General features: G+C 52.0%; 1 protein-coding gene across 1 annotated transcript in view; it reads right to left on the reverse strand.

Annotated features, from left to right (window-relative positions):
- SMG6 (SMG6 nonsense mediated mRNA decay factor) overlaps nucleotides 1-27599 on the reverse strand; it is a 193929-nt gene that overhangs the window by 88735 nt on the left and 77595 nt on the right. The window contains exons 11-12 of the mRNA XM_038759125.1: nucleotides 3814-3930; nucleotides 2391-2559 (exon numbers count right to left, since the gene is read on the reverse strand). Of these exons, the coding sequence (XP_038615053.1) occupies nucleotides 2391-2559; nucleotides 3814-3930 (286 nt within the window). The remainder of the gene's footprint in view (nucleotides 1-2390; nucleotides 2560-3813; nucleotides 3931-27599) is intronic.

Below are 27599 nucleotides of genomic sequence, written 5' to 3' on the forward strand. Positions count from 1 at the left end.
CCCCGAGGTTATTCTCGTTGACTAATACCCTGACCCAAAGGGGATGAGGTGGGATCAATGCTGGCAAGGAGCTGCACTCTGCATCTGCAACTAACTAATGCTTCCTCAGCCTAGATCTCAAGCCCCGACCACGTGCAGACCGGGGGCCGACGGGACCACCCGGCACAGCTGGGCTCTTCCTTCAACCCAGAAGCCAAAGGTGGCTCCAGTTGTTATCCCAGAGAGAAGGCAGAGATGTTTTCGGCGCAAGGGGCTCTCCTGCAGACTCCTGGTCAGTCCTCAGCCCGGCGGGGCTACTGGGCCAGGTTGCAGGGGCTCATCCTTCTGGTCTGGGGGTCCCTGTAGCCGTTCCAGAAGGGTTTGTTCTCCTTGGGGAAGGAGGAAAAAGTCCGGCGAGGGAGGGCCCAGCTTACCCAGAACACCCTCCCCGTTTCAGCTCTGTAGGGTCCAGGAAGCAGGGCAGGGCTGTAGCCAATACCACGTGCCCTGGCTGCAGTTGGAGCCCTTGCCCAAAGATGGGCAGCAGCTCGCACAAACCGGCAGTGGGCCATGGACTGCAGCATCCAAACCGAAAACAGACCCGGCACCTCGAGCAAATGAGGCCCAGCACTTCCTGTGTGAGCTTTCCATTTCCTCGGCCAAACAAAAGCCAACGGGGAGGGAGGAGTAAGGGAGTGAAGGAAGGAGGAGGAGGAGGAGGAGGGGGAGAGGAGGAGAGGGAGAAAAGAGGCAGGCGGTAAAAAAAGGAGGGAGTGGGCCCGACGGCCGGAGGCCCCGGTGGTGTGTCAGGGAGCTATGGCTGTGCCACATGGCAACTCTGAGACAGTGTGGGGCTCTGGGCAGCGGGGAGAAAGGGAGGGCGGAATGGAGAGAGGGAGGGAGGAGGAGAGGGAGAGAGAGAGAGAGGAAGGGAGGAATGGAGAGGGGGAGGGAGAGAGGGACAGTAGATCCTAGCGCATGCTCTACAGTGGCGGTTTCAGACACCCGGAGATCTTGGCCCTTCCTTGTCATTTTCATTCCAAAACTGTGCCAGTTGCCTAGTTCGCACTACAGATTAACGGCCTGAAGAGTTTGCAACTGAAAGCATTAACCCTTCGGGGGCTGCCCCGCTGGGAACCTGGCTGCTCGGCCGCCAGAAGGAGAGCTGTCAGGTCCTTTGCTGCGGCCCCGACTATCCAGCCTGGGACCGAGCCTTGGCTGATGGAAAAGCTGGCTGGAGCCCATTCTGGCAGTTCCGGAGAGCGCTTCTCCAGGTGCCACCCAAACACACCCCGAGCTCTGAAGGGGAAGGAGGGCCATGATGGGGATGGGGGAAGGGCAACCGCAGCTGTCCAGGACCCTTCCCCTCCACGTATACAGTCTGCCGGGGCTGGGATGTAGACCGGCAGAGGGTGGAGAGGAGCAGCAGAGGGGGACGGGATGGGACGGGAGAGTCCACAATGATGGGTCCACCCTGCTGGCCAGGAATTGGGCTGCGGAGTTGGGAGTGCAGTGTAGACTGTACCTCACTGTACCTCATTCTCACCTGTCCCGCCATCGACCCCCGGCCCACATCCTCCCCCTGGCCTGGAATGCCCTCCCTCCACACTTCGGCCAAGCTAGCTCTCTTCTCCCTTCAAAGCCCTACTAAGAGCTCACCTCCTCCAAAAGGCCTTCCCAGACTGAGCCCCCTTTTTCCTCTTCTCCTCCCCATCCCCACCACCCTACCTCCTTCCCCTCCCCAGAGCACCTGTATATATATTTGGACAGATTTATTACTCTATTTATTTTACTTGTACATATTTACTACTCTATTTTGTTAATGATGTGCATCTAGCTTTAATTCTATTTGTTCTGACGACTTGACACCTGTCCACATATTTTGTTTTGTTGTCTGTCTCCCTCGTCTAGACTGTGAGCCTGTTGTTGGGTAGGGACCGTCTCTATATGTTGCCAACTTGTACTTCCCAAGTGCTTAGTCCAGTGCTCTGCACACAGTAAGCGCTCAATAAATATGATTGAATGAATGATGGCCCCAGAGCTGCAGCCAGAGGCCTCCCCAGGCAGAGGGTCTCTTTGCAACCTCGGGCAGCTCCCTTCACAGCATCTTCCCTTCCCACCCTCTCCCAGAAGACACCCTAGGGAAAAGCATCATCCTGGAGTACCAGCCCGGGGAGCTAAGGTTTGGGTACGGCGCAAGCCCGGCTCTTGAGAAAGGAGAGCAAGAGATGCCTCAGGAGAGGGGAGATGGGGGAGAGAACTGAGGGATGGGGTAGAAATACAACTAAAAAGCCCCAAGCACAAGGAGAGGGAGGACGGGCCAGTTGAGGGAGCGGAGAGGGCGATGGGGGAGGAGGAAGCCGGAAACAAGGGTGCTGGGTGAGCAAAGGGAGTGGACCAAGTTGACTTACTGCGGGGGCAGGTCAAGGGAAGTGGGCGGAGGGTTCCAGGTGTCCGGGTAGCCGAGCATCCAGTCCGACCAGACCTTCACGCTGGGGAGCAGCTCCTTCAGGTCCGTGAGGAAGGACGACACCTTGATGTCATCCTGGTCGCCCTCGCCCTCGGGGGAGGACGGGTGAGCTGCAGAAGCAAAGGGGGAGAGCTGGGCCTAGGGCTGCAGAGGCCCCCGCCTGGGGGGCCGAGGGGGAGGCTGGGATGGCAGCAGCGAGCTCTTAGGGGAGGGAGACCAAGTCCACGGGACGGCTGGGCCCGAAGACGGAGGGAAAGCCCCAGCGCCCAAGAGGATTCTGAAAAGCAGGACAGAGAGAGAGAACCAGTGCACCAGGCGCCCACCCCCACTGGACTCACCTGCAATCAATCAATCGATCAATCAGTGGGACTGTACGCTCATCCTCTAGACCGTAAGCTCACTGTGGGCGGGGAATGCGTCTACCAACCCAACTGTTATACTGTAGTCTTCCAAGCGCTTAGTACAGTGCTCTGCACAAAGTGCTCAGTATTCATTCATTCATTCATCCAATCGTATTTATTGAGCGCTTACTGTGTGCAGAGCACTGTACTAAGCGCTTGGGAAGTACAAGTTGGCAACATATAGAGACGGTTCCTACCCAACAGCGGGCTCACAGTCTAGAAGGGGGAGACAGACAACAAAACAAAACATATTGACAAAATAAAATACAATAAATACGTACAAGTAAAATAGAGTAATAAATATGTACAAACATATATACAGGTAAATACCACTGATGTGAATATGACTGAGTGCGCACTGTGTGCTGAGCACTGACTGTACTGAGTGCTTGGGAGAGTTGGTAGACACACGATCCCTGCCCTTAGGGACCTTACAATCTAGTAGGGGGAGACAGACATTAAAAAAATGAATTACAGGCAAGGGGAAGGATCAGAGTAAAAGGATACGTACGTAAGTGATGTGGGTCAGTCAGTCATAAGTGTATTTACTGAGCGCTTACTGTGTGCAGAGCACTGTAAGAAGTGCTTGGGAGAGTACAACAGAACAGACAGGTTACCAGCCCGCAGTGAGCTTACAGTCTAGAGGGTGGGCTGAGTAGCAAAATGCTTTTGGGGGGCCATTAAGGGGGCTTATGACTGTGAGCCCCGTATGAGACAGGAATTGCGTCCAACCTGATAAGCTTGTATCTTCGTCAGTGCTTAGTACAGTGCGTGGCAATTAGTAAGTGCTTAACAAATACCACAAAATTTTTTTTCTTTAAAGTCCAGGTCTGTGAGAAGGAGGAGGAGGAGAAGGATGTGTGGGGAGAAGGGGGGTAAGGATGTGGGAGTTCTGGGTTTGGCGGGGGGTCAGAGTTGACGGCAGCAAAAGCCACAGGAAGTGCCATCCCCTAAACACCGTACCTTTGGCAGATTCCTTCAGCAAGTGGGTACAGCGCTTCACCAGCAGGGAGAACATGGCCAGGCCCAGTGCTGTGGCCTGCTCCTGGATCACGGAGCGGCATTCTTCAGAGAAGCGATCTGAGGAGACACAAACCAACCCGCCATAAACACTCTGGGTTCAGAGCGCCCAGGTCTCCCCTCCAAATCCACCCGAGGGCCGGGGCTTCTCCTCCCTGGCAAAAGCTCCGCTGGAGGTGGGGGGCCCTGGCCACAGACACCTGTGGGGCAGAAAGAGCTGGGATTTGGCACTCCCTCTCCCAGTCAGTTTGTCCACACCCCTTCTCCAGCTGGAATCCTGGCAAGCTGGACTCAGTTTCTCCAGGTGCGGGGGCTCAGCTGCTGAGACTAGGGCGAAGATTGAAGATTGAAATACTGCAGGAGGAAAAGACAAATAGAAAAGGGAAACTATTTCCTTCCTAGGTAGCGGGGCCACCAGCCCAGCCTGATCGTCCCCCGACCTCCCTCCCCAGGCCAGCCCGAGGTCGACAGGTGCTCCCCGCCCGGTACCCAGGATTCCTTCAGTATTTCTCCCAGAGCCCTAAAAGGCAGCCTTTCATTTTGCCTTCTGACGCTCTGTCAATAATAACGGTATCTGTCAAGCGCTTACTATGTGTCAAGCACCGTTCTCAGCGCTTGGGGTAAATACAATCTAATCAGTTTGAACACAGTCCCTGTTCCACATGGGGCTCACAGTCTTAATCCCCATTTTACAGATGAGGGAACTGAGGCACAGAAAAGTGTAACGACTTGCCCGAGGTCACACAGCAGACAAGTGACAAAACTGGGATTAAAATCCAGGTCCTACTGACTCCCGGGCCATATCCGCCCCACCGCTCACTCCTCTGTTGGCTGGGGTAATTCTCAGCAGCAGGAAGATCCCAGACCTCACTCTGCCTTCAAAGGCAGTTACCAGGAGGCTGGACTATTCCGTTCCTTTTCTCCTGGGGGAACCCCTACACCTCAGACTCTCTCCACTGGGCCCATACTCCGACTAATCAGTACCTCCGCTGCTGACCCAGCTGTTATGGGCTTGGCCAGACAAGCCCACCGCTCCCCAATCTGCGGCCCTGAGGGAGGGGGACCCACACAGTTTCCCTCCAAGGGGCCAGATTGGGCCCCCTGGGACAAGTAGTCTGCCCAAAGGGGTGACAAGTAGCAAGCCCCAGGAGGGGTGTGAGACCTCAGGGGCTCTGGCAGTGGCTCCCGATCATTCTGTCAGAGGAGAATTTTCAAGTGCTAAAAGCCTAATTAACTGTGTGTTTGATCTCCGTCCCTGCTGGCATTTTAACCTAAACAGCCAAAGGGGGAGGCGCCTCCCGACAGTTCACCAGTCACACAACAGCTTGTCAGAGGAGCTTAATTGAAGCAGTTACTCGGGGAGATGCCACAAGACCACAGCTATTCCCAAGGAAAGGGACGGAGGGAGGGCCTCTGCCTCTTCTCTACAGAAGCAAATCCAATCGGAGCATCTGCAGCCAGCCCGGAACCACTTCTGAGGGCCCTGGCAGTGACAGAGAGCAACAGGCTACGGCGGAAGGTTGGGGAAGGGGGATGTGGGGGGGTTCTCTCTCGCTCGCTCTCATCCAGCGCTTGGGTTACACTCTGTGACGGTGCCGGGATTCCTGGGGGAGGCTGAGGCCGTCCTAGTTAGGTCCGAGGGCCCGGGCTGCAATTCCTTCTGCTGTAGTAGTGAGCACCTTTCCACTTCCTCAGGCAGTCTTCTTGTGGCCACCCCGCTCCTTCCCCATCCTGGCACGAGGCTGCCGGTGGGCAGCCTGGACCCATGGGCTGCAAAGACCGAAAAGGACTCTGAGACGCTAAGACTTCGGGAGCCTGGCCTGGGGTGATGGGAGAGGACCGAGGGAGCAGGACAAGATCAATCCATCCATCGGTGGTATTTTATTGAGCACTTACTACTGTACTAGGCATGAAAATGAATTAGAGACAAAAATGCTGGACTGCGGAAGAAGTGCCCGTCTCCCCGACTAGACTGTAAGATCGTTGTGGGCAGGGAAGGGGTCTACCAACTCTGTTATATTGTACTCTCCCAAGAGCTCAGGCCAATGCTTTGCACACAGTAAGCGCTCAATAAATACCACTGATTGTTTGATTGATTGATTGAGCTGTCGGAGGTGGAGCCGGAGGGGGGAATCCTCTTGACGGAGCACAGGGTATTGTTACCACTACTACCAGCCTCATCTGGGGCCGCCTTCCCTCGACACGCCAGCCCTGGACAAACCACTCACAACGAGGGCCACGGATCCGACAAGCCACAGGTTTTGGCCCGAGTCTCATTTCATCAGCGACTTCTGCTGGAGAACAGTCACCACACTTCAGTTCCCCTTTCGCTCCTGGCCGGAGAACCGACTTTTCCCTGACTACAACATAGACGTCTCAACTGAGCGTTGATTGGGGGACCTGCGGAAGATGGAGAGGAGAGGCTGAGCCCCCAAACTCTCCATCCCCTTGGTGCGTGTGTGCACACCCACACCCATCTCGTTCACTTCTTCCTCCGAGCACTACCCACTGCCCGTAGGTGAAGCCACATTTTCCAGAGCAGTAGTGCAGATGCAAACCCTACTACCAAAGGGTGGCAAGGGGTTGCAATTGATCAAATCAATCAATCAATCGTATTTATTGAGCGCTTACTGTGTGCAGAGCACTGTACTAAGTGCTTGGGAAGTACAAGTTGGCAACATATAGAGACAGTCCCTACCCAACAGTGGGCTCACAGTCTAAAAGGGGGAGACAGGGAACAAAACCAAACAAACAAAATAAAAGAAATAGAACAGATATGTACAGGTAAAATAGAGTAATAAATATGTACAAACATATATACATATATACAGGGGCTGTGGGGAAGGGAAGGAGGTAAGGTGGGGGGATGGAGAGGGGGACGAGGGGGAGAGGAAGGAAAGGGCTCAGCCTGGGAAGGCCTCCTGGAGGAGGTGAGCTCTCAGTAGGGCCTTGAAGGGAGGAAGAGAGCTAGCTTGGCGGATGGACAGAGGGCAAATGTACTTACTGAGCATTTACTTCATGCACAGCACTGTACTAAGCGCTTGGGAGAGAATAATACAACACGATTAGGAGACAAGCTTTCAGTCTTGGGTAGACGGGGGAGACGTACAATCAATCAATCACATTTATTGAGCTCTTACTGTGTGCAGAGCACTGTACTAAGCGCTTGGGAAGGTTGGCAACATAGAGACAGTCCCTACCCAACAGTGTACATACCTATTCTATTTATTTTATTTTGTTAGTATGTTTGGTTTTGTTCTCTGTCTCCCCCTTTTAGACTGTGAGCCCACTGTCGGGTAGGGACTGTCTCTATATGTTGCCAACTTGTACTTCCCAAGCGCTTAGTACAGTGCTCTGCATACAGTAAGCGCTCAATAAATACGATTGATGATGATGATGAACAGTGGGCTCACAGTCTAAAAGACAGACAGACAGACGTACAGACATTAATGACATCCAAATCCTTCCCCTTTACAGGGAAGTGACTTGTCCAAGGTCACATGGCAGGCAAGTGGCAGAACCAGGATTAAAACCCAGATCTTCCGACTCCCAGGCCATTCTCTTTCCACTAGACCGCTGCTTCCCATGTAATATCTCAAAGGCAGAGCCCCAGAATGTACATCTTCGCATCGGGCAGAAATCCCTTACCACTGGCTTCAAAGCTCTCCACAGCTTTCCCCAAACGTATCAGCTTTCTTCCCCTTCTTGCTCCGTGCTCCTTCCCATGCTTGACACTCCCACCTTTGACCCCACGCTCACATTTTCCCCGTGGCCTAAGCCTGGCTCCACTTCCACCCACAAATCAGCCGGACTACAGGACTCGCCGTCGTCAAAGCCCAGGAAGCCTTCCATGATTACTCCACAACACCTCCGTCTGCATCAACCCAATACCACCCTTAACACTGCCATATTTTATGCCTATGCCGGGCACTAATCAATCAATTAGTAGTATTTACTGAACACCGATGGTGGGCAAATTACAGTACTAAGCATGTGGGAGTGAGCAGACATGATCCCTGCCTCCAAGAGGTTTACAATCTAGCTGGGGATTGCAAGCTGCAGAAAACAGACTATAACAGAGTATAAAAGATAAGTATATAAACAATCAGCCAATTATTGAGAGTTTACTGTACGCATTCTCCCCATTTAGGGGAATGGCTACCTATTGCCACCAGCACCAAGTGCCTGCAAGGTAAGACACATCACCCAACATGCCAGAGGTGCCCGGGATGGGGAAGGGGAGGGTGGAGGAAGGGGAGATCTGGCACCAGAAGAGTGGGAGGGCTTGGAGCGTCAGGATGGGAACGACTTTCCACACATCTGCTTTCATCTCCTTGGGTGAAGAAAAGCGGTGGCAGAGGGAGGTTTAGTTGTCACTGGGCCTGGATCAGTTTGGTGACAAATGGCAGCTCTTGGGTCTGGTTGCCAGATCCAACAATATTCCCCAAGCAAGGCCTCACTGGGGCTCTCTACAGAAGGAGCAGGCGTCGCTATTTGAAAGTATACTTCAAGGCCAGGGTTTTTTTTTTCAGTTTTTAATTTTTTAATGGTACTTGTTCAGTGCTTACTATGTGCCAGGCATTATACTAAGCGCTGGGCTTGATCCAAGCTAATCAGGTTGGACACAGTTCCTGTCCCACATCGGGGTCACAGCCTTTATCTCCATTTTACAGAAGAGGTAACTGAAGTCCAGAGAAGTGAAGGGACTTGCCCATGGCCACATAGCAGACAAGTGGCAGGGCTGGGATAAGAACCCAAGTCTCATCAGAGAGTGACTGACTGGTTGATACTAAGCCCCGCTGACAGAAAGGGGGAGGGAACGGTGGTGCTGGCTGCCAGGGGGGTCTCAAGGATATTCTGTTCGGTGAGCCCAGACTGCAGGTGACCCAGTGTGCGCTACGGGGCAGAAGGGGCCCGGGACACGGTGAGGGTGGCTCACAGCCAACTCACAGTGTGGCCTAGTGGCTAGAACACGGGCCTGGGAATCAGAGAACCTGGGTTCCAAACACAGCTCCACCACTTGTCTGTTGTAAGAGATCATGGGCACCTTCTCTGTGCCTCAGTTCCCTTATCTGTAAAATGGGGATTAAGGCTGTGAGCCCCTTGTGGGACATGGACTGCATCCTACCTAATTAGCTTGTATCTACCTCACCGCTTAGTAAGGTACCTGGCACATAGTAAGTGCTTAACAAATACCTAAGAAGAAAAAAAAACCAACAAAAAACCAAACTTCTCACCACCACTGCAAAAACCCTCAAGAGCATGTCCTGCTCAGGGCAGGACCTACGTTTCCCCTTTTAACCCTGGTTTCCGGGCAATGATGTGTGACCATGACTGAGTTGCTTCCCATCTCTGTGTCTCAGTTTCAACTGCAAGAATGGGTATAAAATTATTTTATTGTTCTATTTGTTAAATGCTTACTATGTGTCAAGCACTGTTCCAAATGATGGGGTAGATATAAGTTAATCAGGTTCCTGTCCCATATGGGGCTCGAAGTAGAGGGAATAGGATTTAATCCCCATTCTACAGTTGAGGAAACTGAGGCAAAGAGAAGTAAGTGACTTGCGCACGGTAACACAGCAAGCATTTGGCAGAGCTGCATTAGAACCCAGGTCCTCTAACTCCATTAGGCCACGCTGCTTCTCTAAATAAAATGTTTATCCTCCTTCCCTGCTTATACTGTGAGCTCTGTTTGGGACAGGGACAATGTCCGATCTGACTGTATTGTATCTACCTTAAAAACCTTGCTTTTAGTACAATGGTTGGCATATAGTAAGTGCTTCACAAATATGGCAATTATTATGGCAAGCACTCAATAAATACGATTGATTGATTGATCAGAAGAGGGACACTATTTATTTTCATGGGCACAGATCCAGGAGAAACTCAAAGTGACACATATGCTCAAATACAATTTCACGGTCAGCAGTGTCACCTGCGAATCAGACAACTCGACCAAATTACAGGTAGAAGAATCTTCTTGCCCTCAAAAGCTGGCAGGAGAGAGAGGCTAGTGCCATGCCACAGATGCTGAACTTCAAACCCTGTTCTGTAACTGTCCAAAAATTAAATAACAACAATGATCAATCAATCGTATTTATTGAGCGCTTACTGTGTGCAGAGCACTGTACTAAGCGCTTGGGAAGTACAAGTTGGCAACATATAGAGACAGTCCCTACCCAACAGTGGGCTCACAGTCTAGAAGGGGGAGACAGAGAACAAAACCAAACATACTAACAAAATAAAATAAATAGAATAGATATGTACAAGTAAAATAGAGTAATAAATATGCACAAACATATATACATATATACAGGTGCTGTGGGGAAGGGAAGGAGGTAAGATGGGGGGATGGAGAGGGGGACGAGGGGGGGAGGAAGGAAGGAGCTCAGTCTGGGATGATGATGATTATAACGATAATTAAGTGCTTTCTGGGTACCAAGCACTGCGCTAAGCACGAGATACAAGACAATCACGTCAGACAAAGTCCCTGTCCCACATGGGACTCACAGCCTAAGGAGGAAGGAAAACAGGTACTTAATCTCCATTTTCAGATGAGGAACCCAGCAAGTAAATGGCAGAGCTGGGATTAAGACCCACATCCCAGGCCTGGGCTCTTTCCGCTTGGCCACGCCGCTTCTCATGGAACATCCCAGATTCATCTCTGCATCAAGTAGAAACTCCCTACTACAGGAGGGTTTCTGGGAGAGGGATGGAATAGGACTGGCCCGGGTCCTGACCCTAACCCTGTCCCAGGAGTTCAAGAGCACTCTTCCCTCCTTAGATGGTAAGCTCCAAGCGGCAGAAGGCTTGTGTCTGATATAACTAGTATGTCTCTATCGTGGTGCTTAACACGATACATCGTACCTAGGAAGCACTTAACCAATTTCATCAATAACCAGCACTGGGAGTCACGGGACCTGGGTTCTAATCCCGACTCAGCCAATTGCTTTATTATTTATTTATATTAATGTCTGTCTCCTCCTCTAGATGGTAAGCTTCTTGTGGGTAGAGATTATGTACACCAATTGTATTCTCCCAAGAGCTTAGTACAGTGCTCTGCACACAATATACAGTGCTCTGCACACAGTAAGCACTCAATAAATACGACTGATTGCTGTGTGACCTTGGACAAGTCACTTCACTTCTCTGTGCCTGTTTTTTTTTATGGTAATTTTTAAGCACTTACTATGTACCAGGCATTGTACTAAGCACTGGGGTAGACACAAGTTACTCAGGTTGGACAGTTGGACACAGTCCGTGTCCCATATAAGGCTCATAATCTTAATTTCCATTTTCCTGATGAGGCAGCTGAGGCCCGGAAAAGTTTAAGTGACTTGCCCAAGGTCACACAGCGGACAAGTGGCAGAGCCACGATTAGAAACCAGGTCCTTCCGACTCCCAGGCCTGTGCATTTTTTCCATTGTGCCACACTGCTTCTCTTCACTTCTCTGTACCTCAGTTCTCCAGTTCTCAGTGGAAAGAGCCCGGGCTTTGGAGTCAGAGGTCGTGGGTTCGAATCCCGGCTCCCCCACATGTCCGCTGTGTGACCTTGGGCAAGTCACTTCACTTCTCTGAGCCTCAGTTACCTCATCTGTAAAATGGGGATTAAGACTGTGAGCCCCACGTGGGACAACTTGATCACCTTGTATCCCCCGACCAGCGCTTAGAACAGTGCTTTGCACATAGTAAGCGCTTAACAAATGCCATCAACAAACTTAGACTGTGAGCCCCACGCGAGTCAGGAACCATGTTCAATCTAACCTGTACCTACCTACCTACCTCTGCGCTTGCGACTGTGTTTGACACCTAGCAAGCGCTTAACAAGTACCACTTTAAATTATCATTATGATTATGGATATTATTGGTCCATATTACGGGTCCCCACAGCGCCTGTATATATGTACATATGCTTGTACATATTTATTACTCTATTTATTTATTTATTTTACTTGTACATATCTATTCTATCTATTTTATTTTGTTACTATGTTTGGTTTTGTTCTCTGTCTCCCCCTTTTAGACTGTGAGCCCACTGTTGGGTAGGGACTGTCTCTATATGTTGCCAACTTGTACTTCCCAAGCACTTAGTACAGTGCTCTGCACACAGTAAGCGCTCAATAAATACGATTGATGATGATGATGATGATTATTATTAGCATTATGTCATTTAGAGAGGGACCCAAGCTCCCAGAATTGAACGATTCTCTAGGGATAGGGGGCAAAGGGGCATGTTCCCAGGCACTTACAATGCAGCCAAGCCACCACAGGACTGAGGAACTCATTATTCCGCTCAATGGCCTTTCCCTTTCTTTCCAAAATAAGCCTCCTCAGGGTTTAGCGGGGCGGGTTTGGCCGAAGGGGAAGACCGGGGAAGGGAAATGCTCCCTTCCACAGGGGAAGTCACCTGAGGTCTCAGCCCGGTCCCTCTCCTCCCCAGGCTGTCACCCTCAGGGGTCCCAGGAACGCCTGTCTACTTGGTCAGGGGTGGGGGTGTTGGCGATCGGGGGGAGAGAAGAGCTCCTCGCGCCTGTCCGGCGGGGACACGCTCTCATTTTCTCGGCGCACACGTTCATGGAAAACATAAACCAACTGTCGTCAAAGTTGTATGAAATCAGGAAACGGAGCGGCCGGGAGAAGGCTGCCATGTGGCCGGATGTTATGTATTTCTAATTAGTGCTATACATCTTTCAGCGGCGAGTGTCCTTCTGCTGGGAAACACAACACACTGCCCTTGTTATTGTAACTGTCAGAGAAGTGCTTAAACAGATAATCTCCAGGAAAAGTGATAAACACGGCCCCTCTCCCGCCAGTGTGTGTGCGACGGCGCTGCCAAAGCAAAGCTGTGCCTGACAGCTCCGGTATGGCGAGGCGTCCCCTCCGAAAGGAAATGGGAAGGGGAAAAAGAGCAGGCCGGCAAGAAATCGGCTTGCCCCCCTTCTCCCACTTCCCCCCTTCTTGAGCCCAGCAACGGGACTGGAATTTTGGCCCCCCTCTGGAAGCTCCCAGTTCTGCCTTTCCAGCCTCAGCCAGTCTGGCCGAGGGGGGTGGGGAAGGGGCGGCTGTTGAATGACGCTGAGGGAACCCCAGGAAGAGGGGACATGCCGGGCATTTTTCCCGACAAGGAAGTGGCGCTCCCCGGGAACCCCAGAAGGACCCCAGAATCACTCTCCGTCAAAGGGGAGTCAGGGAATGCAGGAAGGGTGACTCAAAAGCCAGGCAGGGAGTCCAGGGTTTCTGTCACCATGCGGGGGGGGCAGGCAAAACTTCCGACGGCTTTGGAAGATGAACTCCGAGTGAACTAGCGTCCCCTCAGACCCTCACCAGTGCTCAGGAGCACTTCACCGATTTGCACTGCTGAAAATCACTGCCTGAGAAACCAGGCATTTTGCATTCTTTGCGATGCCAATAAAGGAGCCCTAACAGGGTTCCCCCTCCCGAACACCGACCAGCTTGAAACGGCATTCCCGGCACAGCCCCGCTGAGTGGCAACCGAGTCACGGTTCCGCTACGGTCACTACGCTCCCCCTTCCTCTGCCATGTCATTCAAGCTTCATCGGATAATGAAAACAAGCATCCTAGCTGCTGTGACTGGATCCGCAGGGCTGGGCTCTACTCTCAGCTGGAGTCGCTAGAGAGCCGGCCTGGGAAGGGACTCGGGGTCCAACAGCAACAGCCGAGCTCTCCTTTGTACACAGCTGGCTTCCTGCCTGGAAGAGGAGGATCCCGGTCACCGAAAGGTAGGCACGGGGTAAATGACATCACGCTTTGATGCCCAAACAGGAAGGCAAGGAGACACAAAAGGTACCGAGTATATGACCGGATGGAGAATCTGGCTGATTGCTTGCCTGATTCATCCCAACTGGTGGGGGGGAGAATGCAGATGAGACAACGCACTCACTAGGTCTCCTCCCCTTCTCTTTCCCCTCCCTCCCTTTCCCCCAACAGGGAAGGAACTGGCCGGTTGGTCCTCGGTCACCTCCAAGCTGACACCACCTGGAGGCAATTTGCTGGTTCTTATCTCGCAGACACAAGAGTGCTTTCTTCATGAGTCAGGCTCCAGGCAGACAAAGGGTTGGCACCGCTCCTGAGCAATCCTCCAAAATCTCCCTGTCTACAGGAAGTGGGCAATGAGAGCCCCAGCGGACTGCCTCCTCATCCACTGGGGCTCTGGGGCAGGAAGGAGGAGGAGAGACAGGGAGAGGAGGACGAGAAAGGGGGAGGAGGAAGAGGAGGACGAGGAAAAAGAGTAGAAGGCGGTGATGGTGGTAGAGGTAGCGGCTGCACACAAACCAGACAGGAACAAAAAAAAAACAAAAACTGACAGCAGAAGCAGAGAGATTCAGGACCACAGACCATCTTCCTGCTCTTTGCAGTTCTCGTGGGTGCCAGCGCCTGCACACATGTAAGTGTATGTGCACCCCTGCCCTCTCCCTACACCCCCCCCCCCCCTCACTTGAAGGAAGAGGTAAGTCACTGGTGTGTCAGAGGTTATCGGGAGCAGAAGATGGTCACGACTCCCGCCTCTGAGCGCAGTCCGTGGAGGAATGGCCAAGGAAGGACAACAGCCTATGGGAACCACTATTTCCTTCACAACTGACCTCCCGTTTCCGGCCGATCCAACCCAAGCTCCGTCTCTAGACTGTAAGCTTGTTGTGGGCAGGGAATGCTTCTGTTACAGTGTACTCTCCCAAACACCTAGTGCAGTGCTGTGCACACAGTAAGTGATCGATAAATATGATTGACTGATTATGTCCAGCAGCACCAATGCCTGATCCACAGGGAACATATATAGGAGAGTGGAAGTCTGAGCCCCCCCAGTACTGGCTGGTTTCAGCCCGCCATGACCTGGAGGTTCAAGGGGGTTCAGACCCTGAGGACCAATCCAAGTCCACGCAGTGTCCTACCCCGCAGGTCCCCCGGAATCCAGCGAGCCCACCTAAAGAGCCAACTCCCCCACGAGGCAGCATCCAAGCCCCTCTGACTGGAAGAATGGCGCAGGATGGTACAGGGGTCTGGGTGGGAAAACCAGAGGCCCCAGAAGGCCCTGGGAGCCAAAAAGAAGGGGCCAAAAAGCCCAGAAGAGTGAAACGGAAAGTGTGGGGAGGAGAGGAAGAGCCGGGGATATCTGGAACAGGGGCACTGGGGCTCTGGGCTACAGCTCTGCTTTCCCCTGCCCAGAGGTGCTCGGGAGGTCAGAGACGCTTGAGGAAGACCTCGCATGAGGAGGCCTGGGAAGGCTGCGCCGGCTCTCCCTGTGGAAGCCATTAGATATTCAACACTTCATTTGTTTCCAATCCTGTGTGAGTGCAGCTCGGGGCTGTGGGGTGACAGGCTCTTCTCTGACGTAACCAGGAAGCAGCTGCAAAATTAAGGAATCCCTCATGACATCATAAAAAAGGGTCGATGGTTTACGGGGGAAAGTATAAAAATTAATTACGTATTCCCACACGACTCTCCCCCCCTGCACCCGCGCCTCCCCGCCCACCGCCAAACCTGCACACATCCCTCCACACACCTCACTCCATTCTACAACCTCTACTCCGCTCCCTGGCTCGCCAAACCCTTTTCTTCACCAACGACACCGGAGAGCCGCCAGAGCACAGACTGACTCCTCATCAAGGGAAGCAGTGTGGCCGGGTGGACCCGGGTTCGACTCCCAGCTCTACCCTCGCTTGCCGTCTCGCCTGGGGCAATCAATCAATCGTATTTATTGCGCGCTTACTGTGTGCAGAGCACTGTACTAAGCACTTGGGAAGTACAAGTTGGCAACACATAGAGACAGTCCCTACCCAACAGTGGGCTCACAGTCTAAAAGGGGGAGACAAAGAACAAAACCAAAACCAAACATACTAACAAAATAAAATAAATAGAATAGATATGTACAAGCAAAAAAATAAATAAATAGAGTAATAAATATGTACAAACATATATACATATATACAGGTGCTGTGGGGAAGGGAAGGAGGTAAGATGGGGGGATGGAGAGGGGGACGAGGGGGAGAGGAAGGAAGGGGCTCAGTCTGGGAAGGCCTTCTGGAGGAGGTGAGCTCTCAGTAGGGGCAAGTGACCAAACTTCTCAGTGCCTCAGTTTCCTCATTTGTGAAATGGGGATTCACTATCCGTTCTCCCTCTCCCTCAGACAGTGAGCCCCGTGTAGGACGGGGACTGTGTCAGTCAGTCGATTGTATTTACCGAGCGCTTACTGTGCACAGAGCACTGTTCTACGCTTGGGAGAGTACAACCAACAGTATAATATTCCCTGCCCACAACCAGCTAACAGTCTAGAGGGGGAGACAGACATTAATATAAATAAATAAATAACAGATATGTACATAAGGGCTGTGGGGCTGGGTGGGGGGATGAATAAAGGGGGCGATGCAGAAGTGAGTGGAGAAAAGAAAAGGAGGGCTTAGTCAGGAAAGGCCTCTTGGAGGAGATTGAAGGAGAATGTGTCCGACCAGATTGTCTTTTATCTATCCCAGTGCTTAGTACAGTGCTTGGCACATAGTAAATGCTTAACAAATACAACTGTTTCAACTGTAATAATTTCAATTAATTAAAAATAATATCATTAAAAATAGTACTAATAACCACAATGGTGATGATGATAATGGTGACCAGATCAACGAGCAAACAGGAAGAGAAGTGACCTACCTTCCCCAGTGAACAAAGCCAAGGAAGCCAAAGACCCTTCCCACACCCAGGATCCCTCAGTCATCCTGACCCCAGTGCTTCACCCTTCTGAACCGGGTGTGAAAACCACACCTCCATCATCCCTCCCCACCGCGATGATGCTGCGGCAGCTCTCCTGGCTGCCTTTAAGAAAACAGTTTTTTTTAACCATTCAGACACTTTCGGAAAGGCTTTTCCAAATCACCGGACGGCTAATCAGAAAGCCCGCAGAAGTGATGGGGGTGGGGGGGGAGGAGTTTTTCATTCTGAGAGGAAATTTGCAAGACCCTCACCAGGTGGTACCTTTAAAATTTCCTTTCAGAAGCAGCGTGGCTCAGTAGGAAAGAGCACGGGCTTTGGAGTCAGAGGTCATGGGTTCAAATCCCAGCTCCGCCAATTGTCAGCTGTGTGACTTTGGGCAAGTCACTTAACATCTCTGGGCCTCAGTTACCTCGTCTGGAAAATGGGGATTAAATCTGTGAGCCCCACGAGGGCCAACCTGATCACCTTGTAACCTCCCCAGCGCTTAGAACAGTGGTTTGCATGTAGTAAGCGCTTAATAAATGCCATTATTATATGCCCTTGGGGAGGGGTCGCAAATACCCGAGGGATCTGGCACTTCCCTGGTCGGGGCTGGCAACAACAGGCCGAGCCCAAGGGACAAGCCGGGGGGGGGCACTTTTTCCTCTCAAAAATGGTGGTGGGGGGGAGGAAAACCCTCTTAAAATGAGTGTTTCAGGCTCTTCCAGGAAATATCTGTGGAGGGAGAGCGATTTTTAGAAAATGTATTCCCATAAATTTCCTGAAAAAGCACATCAGTCAAAACACAGACTCGAGCCATTTCCACCTTGTCTTTCTCGCAGCCGAGTCTCTGGACTCCTTCCGTGAGACGTTCCTGTCACTGAACACTTCCTGCTTGGTCCCACGGAAATCCAGCCCCGCTATCCCTGTCCAGGCCTGGGCCCAGCCGCGGGCAGCCACGCTGCCTGTCGAAGCTAGCCTGAGCCTCGGGGGGGTCTGGGGCGGGGGGCACTAATCACATTCCCCCCCATCACCTCACAATCACCTCATTCTTGGACTGCTGAAAGTTGTTATACGGGGAACCGGCTGGGCTGACATGGGCTGCATTTGCCAGCTCCTGCACTTACTTTCTGAGCTACCCACCGGGTCCCCTGATCCGGCCAGCTTTTTTTTAAATGGTACTTCTTATTTTATTTATTTATTGTATTTAATAAGCACTTACTGGGTGCAAAGTACTGTACACTAAGGGCTTGGGAGAGTGCAATATAACATCACATTCCCTGCCCACGACACGCTCATAGTCTAGAGGGGGAGACAAACATTAGTATAGATAAATAAATTACAGATCTATAACTATGTGCTGTGGGGAAGGGATGGAAGATGAGTGAAGGAGCAAGTATGAGCGATGCAGAAGGGAGTGGGAGAGGAGGAGAGGAGGGCTAAGACAGGGAAGGCTTCCTGGAGGAAATGTGCCTTCAGTAAGGCTTTGAAGTGGGGGAAAGCAAATATCTGTCTGACATGAGGAAGGAGGGCGTTCCAGGCCAGAGGTAGGATGTGGCCTGTGAGCCCACTGTTGGGTAGAGACTGTCTCTATATGTTGCCAACTTGTACTTCCCAAGCGCTCAGTGCAGTGTTCTGCACAGAGTAAGCGCTCAATAAATATGATTGATGATGATGATGATGATGATGTGGGCAAGAGGTCAGCGGCGAGACAGACGAGGTCGAGGTACAGTGAGAAGGCTAGCACCAGAGAAACAAGAGTGTGAGGGCTGGGTTGTTAAGCACTACTACAGAAGCAGCATGGCCTGTTGGACAGAGCCAGGCCCTGGGCCTCAGAAGGGCCTGGATTCTAACCCCGGCTTTGCCACGTGTCTGCTGTGTGACTGTGGGCAAGTCACTTAGCTTCTCTGTGCCATCTGTAAAATGGGGATTAAGACTGTGAGTCCCATGTGGCACATGGACTGCATCCACCCTGATAAGCTTGTATCTACCCCAGCACTTAGAACAGTGCCTGGAACATAGTAAGTGTTTAACGAATACTTTTTATTTATATGTGTGTATATATAAACACTCACATATACATATACCCATAAACACATGCATATACATAAATACACACGCACATACACATATACCTACACACACACAGGTAGATACAAGCAAATCGGGTTGGACACAGTCCCTGTCCCATGTAGAACTCCCTGTCTCAATCCCCATTTTACAGATGAGGAAACTGAGGCACAACTGAAGTGACTTGCCCAAGGTCACACAGCAGACAAGTGGAGGAGCTGGGATTAGGACCCATGACCTTCTGAGAAGCAGCGTGGCTCAGTGGAAAGAGCCCGGGCTTTGGAGTCAGAGGTCATGGGTTTGAATCCCGACTCCGCCACGTCTGCTGTGTGATCTTGGGCAAGTCACTTAACTTCTCTGGGCCTCAGTTCCTTCATCTGTAAAATGGGGATTAAGGCTGTGAGCCCCACGTGGGACAACCTGATCACCCTGTATCCTCCCTGGTGCTTAGAACAGTGCTTTGCACATAGTAAGTGCTTAACAAATGCCAATTATTATTTCCCCTCTCCGTCCCCCCCATCTTACCTCCTTCCCTTCCCCACAGCACCTGTATATATGTATACATGCTTGTACATATTTATTACTCTATTTATTTATTTATTTTATTTGTACATATCTATCCTATTTATTTTATTTTGTTAGTATGCTTGGTTTTGTTCTCTGTCACCCCTTTTAGACTGTGAGCACACTGTTGGGTAGGGACTGTCTCTATATGTTGCCAATTTGTACTTCCCAAGCGCTTAGTACAGTGCTCTGCACATAGTAAGCGTTCAATAAATACGATTGATGATGATGATGATGATGATGATACAAGCAAATTGGGTTGGACACAGTCCCTGTCCCATGTAGAGCTCCCTGTTTCAATCCCCATTTTACAGGTGAGGAAACTGAGGCACAGTTGAAGTGACTTGCCCAAGGTCACACAGCAGACAAGTGGAGGTGCTGGGATTAGGACCCATGACCTTCTGACTCTCAGGCCTGTGCTCTAGCCACTATAACACGCTGCTTCTCTTGTGAAACCTGGTTCCCTCCAAACAGGGTGGGGGGAGGAGAGCAGGGTGTGAGCCCGCTGTTGGGGAGGGACTGTCTCTATATGTTGCCAACTTGTACTTCCCAAGCGCTTAGTACAGTGCTCTGCACACAGGAAGCGCTCAATAAATATGATTGAATGAATGAATGAATGAAGGGGGTGTCGAGGAACCCGCCACAGGCTGGCAACTCCTGGGACACGACAAGCGGGGCAAGTCCCTACTCGTGGGTGGTAGCCGCTCCAGGCTTCAAATCATCATGGTGTCAGATGTTATTTATGATGGGGGAGGAGGTGTGAACGGGGAGGCTTCCCAAGAGATTCGCCCAGCAGCCACCCTGGAATGAAATTTTTACTATGACAATCAGAAGAAATAAAATACGGCCCCCTTCCCCTCCCTCCCGTAATAAAGGTGGGCAAGGATTTGGCAGTCAACGCCAAACCGACGGTTTGGAACCTGCCTCGGCAGTGTGAACCTTCAGGAGCGCTACGGGCCCGGAGTCAAAGTTAATGAGAGATAACGCCTGCAGACAGCCCCTTTGATACGGCGGCGAGCGGCCTGGGCAGGGAAGCGCTCGGCTTCCGTTTCGAAAGATTAACTCATTTTCTCTTCTTTTTACGGCTTCCTGAGGGATCATGAAAGGGTTTGTCAGAGTTGGCGAACGAAACACCAAGAAAAAACGACTCCCGACCGTTGGCGGAATCCGGTTTGCGAAGGGGATGGGGGAATCCGGCAGGGGTAAGGAGGGAAGAGACCCCCATCGGCTGTGCTCTAAGGACTGGTCTTTCGGGGCACACCCTCGAGTACTCGGGAGCCGGCTGCTCTGAAGGGTCACACTGGTGGTCTTACTTGGCAGCTGCCAACTCAGCCTCCGGGAGCCCCCAAAGTGATATTCCTCCATCCTGCTCACCCCAAACCATCCTTGGTCTTAGGGCTGGAGACCAACGCCCATGTTGACATGAAGCTGGTTGACTGTGTCAACTACTTCAGCAGTGCAGGCACTTTCAGAGTACAATTCAACTAATCAAAGTATTTACTGAGTGCTCATCATGTGCGGAGCACCATACTAAGCCCTTCCCCACAGTTGGTAGATATGTTCCCTGCCCACGAAGAGTTTATAATCTGCCCACAAGGAACACAGAGTCTAGAGGACGGTAATGTGGGCTTTAAGAAACAAGACAGTAGGCAAGGGAAGAGAAGCAGCCCACAGCCAATTCAGATTAGTGGGGAATTAGTAAAAAGGCTGAACCTCTTCTAGACTGTGAGCCCACTGTTGGGTAGGGACCGTCTCTATATGTTGCCAACGTGTACTTCCCAAGCGCTTAGTACAGTGCTCTGCACACAGTAAGCGCTCAATACATATGATTGAATGAATGAATCTCTTTCCCCTATACCAAGATGCAGCAAAAGCACCGCTTGAACACCCTGACTCTTCAATGCCACCTGAATGTTTAAATCATAATGATAACTGTAGTATTTGTTAAGCGCTTACTATGCGTCAAGTTCACTCATTCATTCATTCAATCATATTTATTGAGCGCTTAATGTGTGCAGAGCACTGTATTAAGCACTTGGAAAGTACAATTCAGCAATAAAGAGAGACAATCCCAGCCCACACCGGGCTTACCTTCTAGAAGGGGGGAGACAGACATCAAAGCAAGTAAACAGGCATCACAATATAAATAAACAGAATTATAGATATATGCACATCAAAACAAGTAAACAGGCATCGATATAAATAGATAGAATTATAGATATGTTCTGTACTGAGTTCTGGTGTACATATGATGATGACGATGGTATTTGTTAAGTGCTTACTATGTGCCAAGCACTGTTCTAAGCGCTGGGGTAGATACAAGGTAATCAGGTTGTCCTATGTGAGGCTCACAGTCTTAATCCCCATTTTACAGATGAGGTTACTGAGGCACAGAGAAGTTAAGTGACTTGTCCAAAGTCACACACAGCTGATAAGTGGCGGAGCCGGGAATAGAACCCACAGCCTCTGACTTTCTCCCAAGCCCATGCTCTTTCCACTAAGCCACGCTGCTTCACTACATTCTCTAAAAGCAGGACGGACACAGATCCTGTGCCACGTGGGTGGAAGAAGTAGGAGGGAGGGTACAGATGTGGAAACTGAGGCCCAGTGAGGTTAAATGACATGCCCAAGGGCACACAGCAGGAACGAGCTGGGATTAAAGCCGGCGTCCTCTGGACTTCCAGGACCATGCCCTTTCCACTAGGCTGCACTGCTTCTCTAAGGACCACAACCTCAGCCATTTCATTCCAAAGGACCTGCTCTCTTCAGAGAAAGACCCTCACTTTTTTTTTTTTCAAATGGTGTTTGTTAAGCACTTACCATGTGCCAGATAGATACAATCTAATTGGGCTGCACACAGTCCCTGCCCCACATGGGGCTTGGTCTTAATCCCCATTTTTCAGAGGAGGTACTGAGGCCCAGAGAAGTGAAGTAACTTGCCCAAGGTCACAAAGCAGACGCATGGTGGATCCGGGATTAGAAGCTAGATCCTTCTGATTCCCAGGCTCCTGCTCATCTTGCCCCAGGGCTTGATTTGCACCTGCCTCAGACCTCCTATTTGATTGTCAGCACTTCTCCTATTTGAGGACTGAGACCACATTGGCCTCCTGAGCTTTGGGAACTTAACGCCAAGCCTCGCTCCGACAAGACCTGAGGGTGGCCCAACCTGGGTGGAAGCCCCTCGGTATGGTGGCTTTCTGGCCTGTGAGCTCTTTGTAAGCAGCTCTGCGCCCCCGCCCCCCACACCTCACAAATGCTCACCCCCTTTCGTACCGGTACTCAGAGTGGAAAGTTTGCTTCAAGAGGGTTAATTCCAGATACCCAAGCAATTTTTGGAGGGGCCCCTAGTGATACAGTGAATGTTGACTAAAGCCCCCAGCCAACGAGGAACGAGGCAGGCAAAATGGAGGCCACTACGGGAGCCGCGAGGCTTAATGGAAAGAGCACGGGAATCAGCGTTCTTGGGTTCTAATTTCGGTTCTGCCATTCTTCTGCTGTTTGACCTTGGCCAAGTCACTCAATTCCTCCGAGCCTCAGGTCCCTCATCTGTCAGATGGGGACTGAAACCTTCTCCCTCCTAACTTAAACTGTGAGCTCTTTGGGAGACAGGGACCGTGTCCAATCTCATGATCTTGAATCTACCCCAGTGCTCAGTAGAGTGCCTGGCATGTAGTAAGCACTTAATGAGTACAATAATAATAACGATGATGATGATAAGTTGATGAAATGTACATTCTGAATGGGAAAGACGGTCTGTGGGGCTCCCAGCCCCCGATCATCCCCAGCTGCTTCCGGCTGGTACCGGCGGGCAGGAGTTGGGGGGAGCCTGGCGGGCCGTCTCGGTACCCTGGAGCAGTGCCCGCAGACAGGCACTCTAAAAAGACAAGACGAGACAGTACAATCGCAGAAACCCAAGCCAACGCAGACGGGATTCAGCTGCTCTGGACAGTTTGGAGGGAACCCACCCCTGAAGAGCATCCTTCAGGAGAGTTCCCAGGGATCCCCGGGGGGGGGAAAAAAACCCAGCTGGAATGAAAAGGGGGGGCGGCGGGGAGGGCAGGCAGATCCTTCCGGACCAGGTGCAAACCTTGGTCAGACCTACAGGTCATCAAACAGCCCCGCTTTCCAACACAATTCCGCATCTGACTACTGGTATTAAGGAAGCCAGGAGGCATCATTTAAAAGCACGAACACCACCGTCCCCACCACTCATTGACACACGTAGAACTCTTTGGCCTAGGGCACCCCAAGGCGACTGGCAAACCACACAGAAGCAGTGCCACCCCCAACCCTTCCCTCGCTCACCGCCATCGCCAGGCTGAACGTAGCACGAAGCGACCAAAAGGTATCGCTTGGATGCCCCCACATTCCACACTCCCCTTCCCTCTCTCCTACCGCCCCTCCTGCAGGGAAAGGCCGAGCCTGGCCGGGCTACCACGTCTCTGGGTCTGGGAGCCAGTGTCATAACATTTCCTGCAGATTCCAAATCCGGTTGGAGTTCCAAGAACGAGCGCCGGTTTCAACTCTGACCAGCGGCTCAGACTCACGCCGACTATACGGCCGAATAAAATATTTTTTCATAAATTTAACGCCAGCATGTCTGTGTTTGGAAACTTTGAAAATACATGTTGTATGGTTTACTGCACTGGAAAAGGTGCCAACAGAGTTTCAAAGGAAGGGAAGTGTATAACTGTTTCCTTTCAAATGCATTTTCCAATGGGATCCATTCAGGGAAAAGGCTGGAACTAACTAAAACATTATTAAAAACTGTTATGAAAAGAGACAGAGAGATGGAAAAAAGATAGACCCCCCCCCCCCCAAAAAAAAAAAGGGTTCAGAGAATGAGACAGACAGACATACAAGCAGAGGGAAAGGGGATCTGGGCAGTAAGGTTGGGTCGGGGAATGGGGTGAGATGGAGTTTTCTCTGGCAAGGCACCGTTCGTGGTTTCGAATTTTTGCAGATCAATCGATGGGGACGGCAGTGCTGCTGGCCCAGTGGCACAAGGCAGACCACAGAGTTGGCCGCTAGCGCGGTGCTTGCGAACTGCTGACCCTCAGTTTTCAAACCAAAAATATTCTTCGGGAAACAGTTCCACCGGGTTCCAGCCCGACCGGTCGGCCGAGCGAAAACAAGCCCTACTAACCCGAAGCGGCACCCTGTTCGCTTCCACCAGATGCCGTTACGCTGGCAGGCGCCCATCAGGAAGATGACATACCCGGCCGGCCCCTCCCGGCCCCCGGTTCTGACCCAAACGCTCTCGGTGAGAGGAACTGGGGACGCCCAACCAGGGCCCGCTCTGCGGGATTTGGCCCTCGTCCAGCCCGGGCCCGATAGATGGTCGCTCCACCTGGGGTCACGTGCGCCCGACTCTGGCAGAATCCGCCTCCGTAGCTGAGGGCCGAGTTTGGCCTCGCGTTAAACAGCCGTTACATTTCGAGACGGAGAATTATCGCATTGCTGCGGAGCTTTATGGCAGCCAAATCCAGCATGCGCCCGTCCGCTAACTCCCTGCTAAACCTTACACCCGCCACGGTCACTTATCTTCCCTTCTTGGGCCTGTATCGCCGAACCGGGGCCCAGAAATAGTCCATAAATATATATTCTTTTTTATTTTTTAAACCGGCGACTGTTTCTGGTTAGGGGCAGAGCGTGTTCGGGCTCAGCCAAAGCACTTTCTTTTTGGGATCCTCCAAAGGGGCGACAGACTGAAAACAGATTTGAGTAAGGTGGCTAACTAAAGAGGGTACGGGGCAGCAGAGGAACTCCGCACCCTGTGTGGAGGTGAGGGGCTGGGGAGATATGGCCATTCATTTGTCCATCCGTCATTCAAGCACATTGCAGACAGAACCGTTGAGGCCGAGAACTTGTGGTCATGGGGCTGGGCTCGGCCGCTCTGGGGTCGGCAGACCTCGGTGAGGGTTTGCCGAGTTCCGGGCCGTTCCCTCTTCGGGGTGTAATAACCGTGGGCTGTAGCACACATGTTCAAGGATGAAGCGGAGGGAAAAAAACAAACAGAGAGACAAAAGAATGGGAATGCCCTGCCAATTTCAATTGTGCGGCTTTTATTTTTAAATGCTTATCAAGCTGAGAGAGAGCAGAGTTCTTGGAAAACAAGGTTTCCTTTCTTCCCGTGCCAGCGTCCAACACCCTCAAGGCCGGGCACCGGGCAGGCTGGAACGACCAAGCCAACGGGGCACGTGGCCCCGCGCCCTCCCATCGGCCCGGCCACCGGCCGGTCTCACGCCGCTCCGGTTTCCGCTCAGCCTGGGGCTGGGGAAATCACGGCCCCCGAAGCCTCAGGTGGAAGCTCTTTTTTCCTTCCTTTTCCAGATTTATTCATCTCCCGACTAACCGGGTTAGAATTCAAGCCAATTACCCGCCGACGCTCTCCGCTAGTAAAATCGATTTTTACAAGAACCGATGGCTGCTTTCATCGAACCGCCCCTGGTGGGACTCCGGCTGCAGGTAGCCTCGGGTCGGGCCGCTCGCGAGCCTCGGTTTCCACGGCCACTGGTGGATAGAACCCGAGGCCCGGGGGGGACAGGCTGCAGCTCCGGTCCCTCGGTCCGGAGCGTGCCCCCCCGCCCTCCCCGGATGGTAGAAGGGGTCCGCTGCACCGCCCGACCTAGGCCTCTCACGACCCGGTTGGCTCGGCCATGGGTGCCAGCGGGGCACTTTGGGAGGCCCATCATGAGCTTGGCGGGCCTGGGCTGCCCACGCCCCAGCCCAGCAGAAAAGGGGAACGGCCGTCCAAGACAGATGGATCTTGCCCGGCCTCTCAGCAGAAAGCCTGGAGACTCCGACCGGCGGGAAAACAAACAACTCCCCCCAATCCCCCGCCAACCCCAACTCCCCACCAAAAAAAAAAAACAAAAAAACACCCCTCGCCAAAGCGGTTGCACAAGAGCGGCATCAATAATGTGAGGCGGACAGCAACGACCTCCGGGCTGTGCCCTGCACCTCATCCCAGGACGCTGATTACAGAGTTGGGAATGTTCCCCGCTGGTCCGGGCCAGCCCCCCGCTTGGGGGTGGAGCTGCTGAGCGCAACCGGTAACAGAGTCAACTCTGACCTTGGCTCTTCTGCGGGAGAGCCCGGCGCGGGCTAACTGAAGTGTCCCAGATCCGAAACGAAAACCGAGTCCCTCTTCCTAGCCGCCCTCCGGGAGCCCGCCTCGGAGCGGTCCGGCTTCTTTGCACGCTTCCCCGTGCTCTGGTTACACGCGGCTTTCGCTCCCAAGCGTGCTAAAAATAACCGGTTCCTGGGAGAGGGGCCCCCGATAAGAGGTCTTAGATGTTAGGTGAGTCACACCTGGGGCCAGACCCTCCCTCATCCCTGGCTACCCCGGGGGGCCCGGCGGTTAACTGCCCGCCACATGGCTAACCCTTACGGAACTGGGAACGCCCTCGGTGTCCAAAACATGGCAACGGGTGCCGGGATGCCAAAGCCGTGGCCGGCTGGGCCCCTGGAGCCTCTCAAACGCGGCCTGCCGGCCGGGGAGCCAACACCAGCTCTGGAGAACACACAGCTCTGGTAGAGTAATTAATTTTTTTCTTAACTAGGATTACATTAATTTTCAAGGGCTAATGGAGTCCAGCTGTGAGGGGAAGAGCGGCTGCCGATGCACAAAGGCACTTGTGCAGGCTTGTACAACACTATAAACATGCACAAGCGCACGAGCACGCGCGCGTACACACACCCACACCCACACGCGCACACACAGACCTATAAAAAGGATCCACTATAACAGGATATTTTTAGTCTCTACAATGCCGCACTAAAAATACAGCCCCGGCTGATACATCACAGCAGAACTATTCTCTCGCTGTCCCTTCAGGAACACTTTAAAACATTTATTTTGGTTTCCTTTTGCAATGGTCAGAGTGGAGGGAGAAAATAGCAACTCATTGATAAGAGGAAACGAGAGAGACATGAAAAATTGAAAACTACCTAAAAACTCATGGAGAGGTTTATTTTATTAGTTCTTAATAAATATCTTGCAGATTTCCTCAGGAAATACACCAGATCACATGTAAAATAGTTTGATACTGATGTCAACCGCGTCAACATATGAAGTCTATTAGGGTGAAGCCGCAGCAGGGTGATCAGCGTGCTGAAAAACTCCACAGTCCTGAGCAGGGGAGGGGGTGGGGGTGAGGGCTGAAGGGGTGGGGAAGTGGGGGGAATCTCACGGCCTTCCAAATTCTTCGAGAGGTAAAAAAGTCAGCCAAGACGCAGAGAGAGAGAGAAAGAGAGAAAAAAAGATCCCACATCCTGCTTTCGGCTGCCAGCAATGTGAAGTGCCCAGAGATTAATTCTATGTCTGGCCTGGAAATGTGACTTTAAAGCACTGGGGTGGGGTGGGGGGTAGAGGGGGGAGGGAATAAAAGTCGGGG

This window comes from Tachyglossus aculeatus, chromosome 17, assembly GCF_015852505.1.
Source record: "Tachyglossus aculeatus isolate mTacAcu1 chromosome 17, mTacAcu1.pri, whole genome shotgun sequence".
Classification (NCBI taxonomy): domain Eukaryota; kingdom Metazoa; phylum Chordata; class Mammalia; order Monotremata; family Tachyglossidae; genus Tachyglossus; species Tachyglossus aculeatus.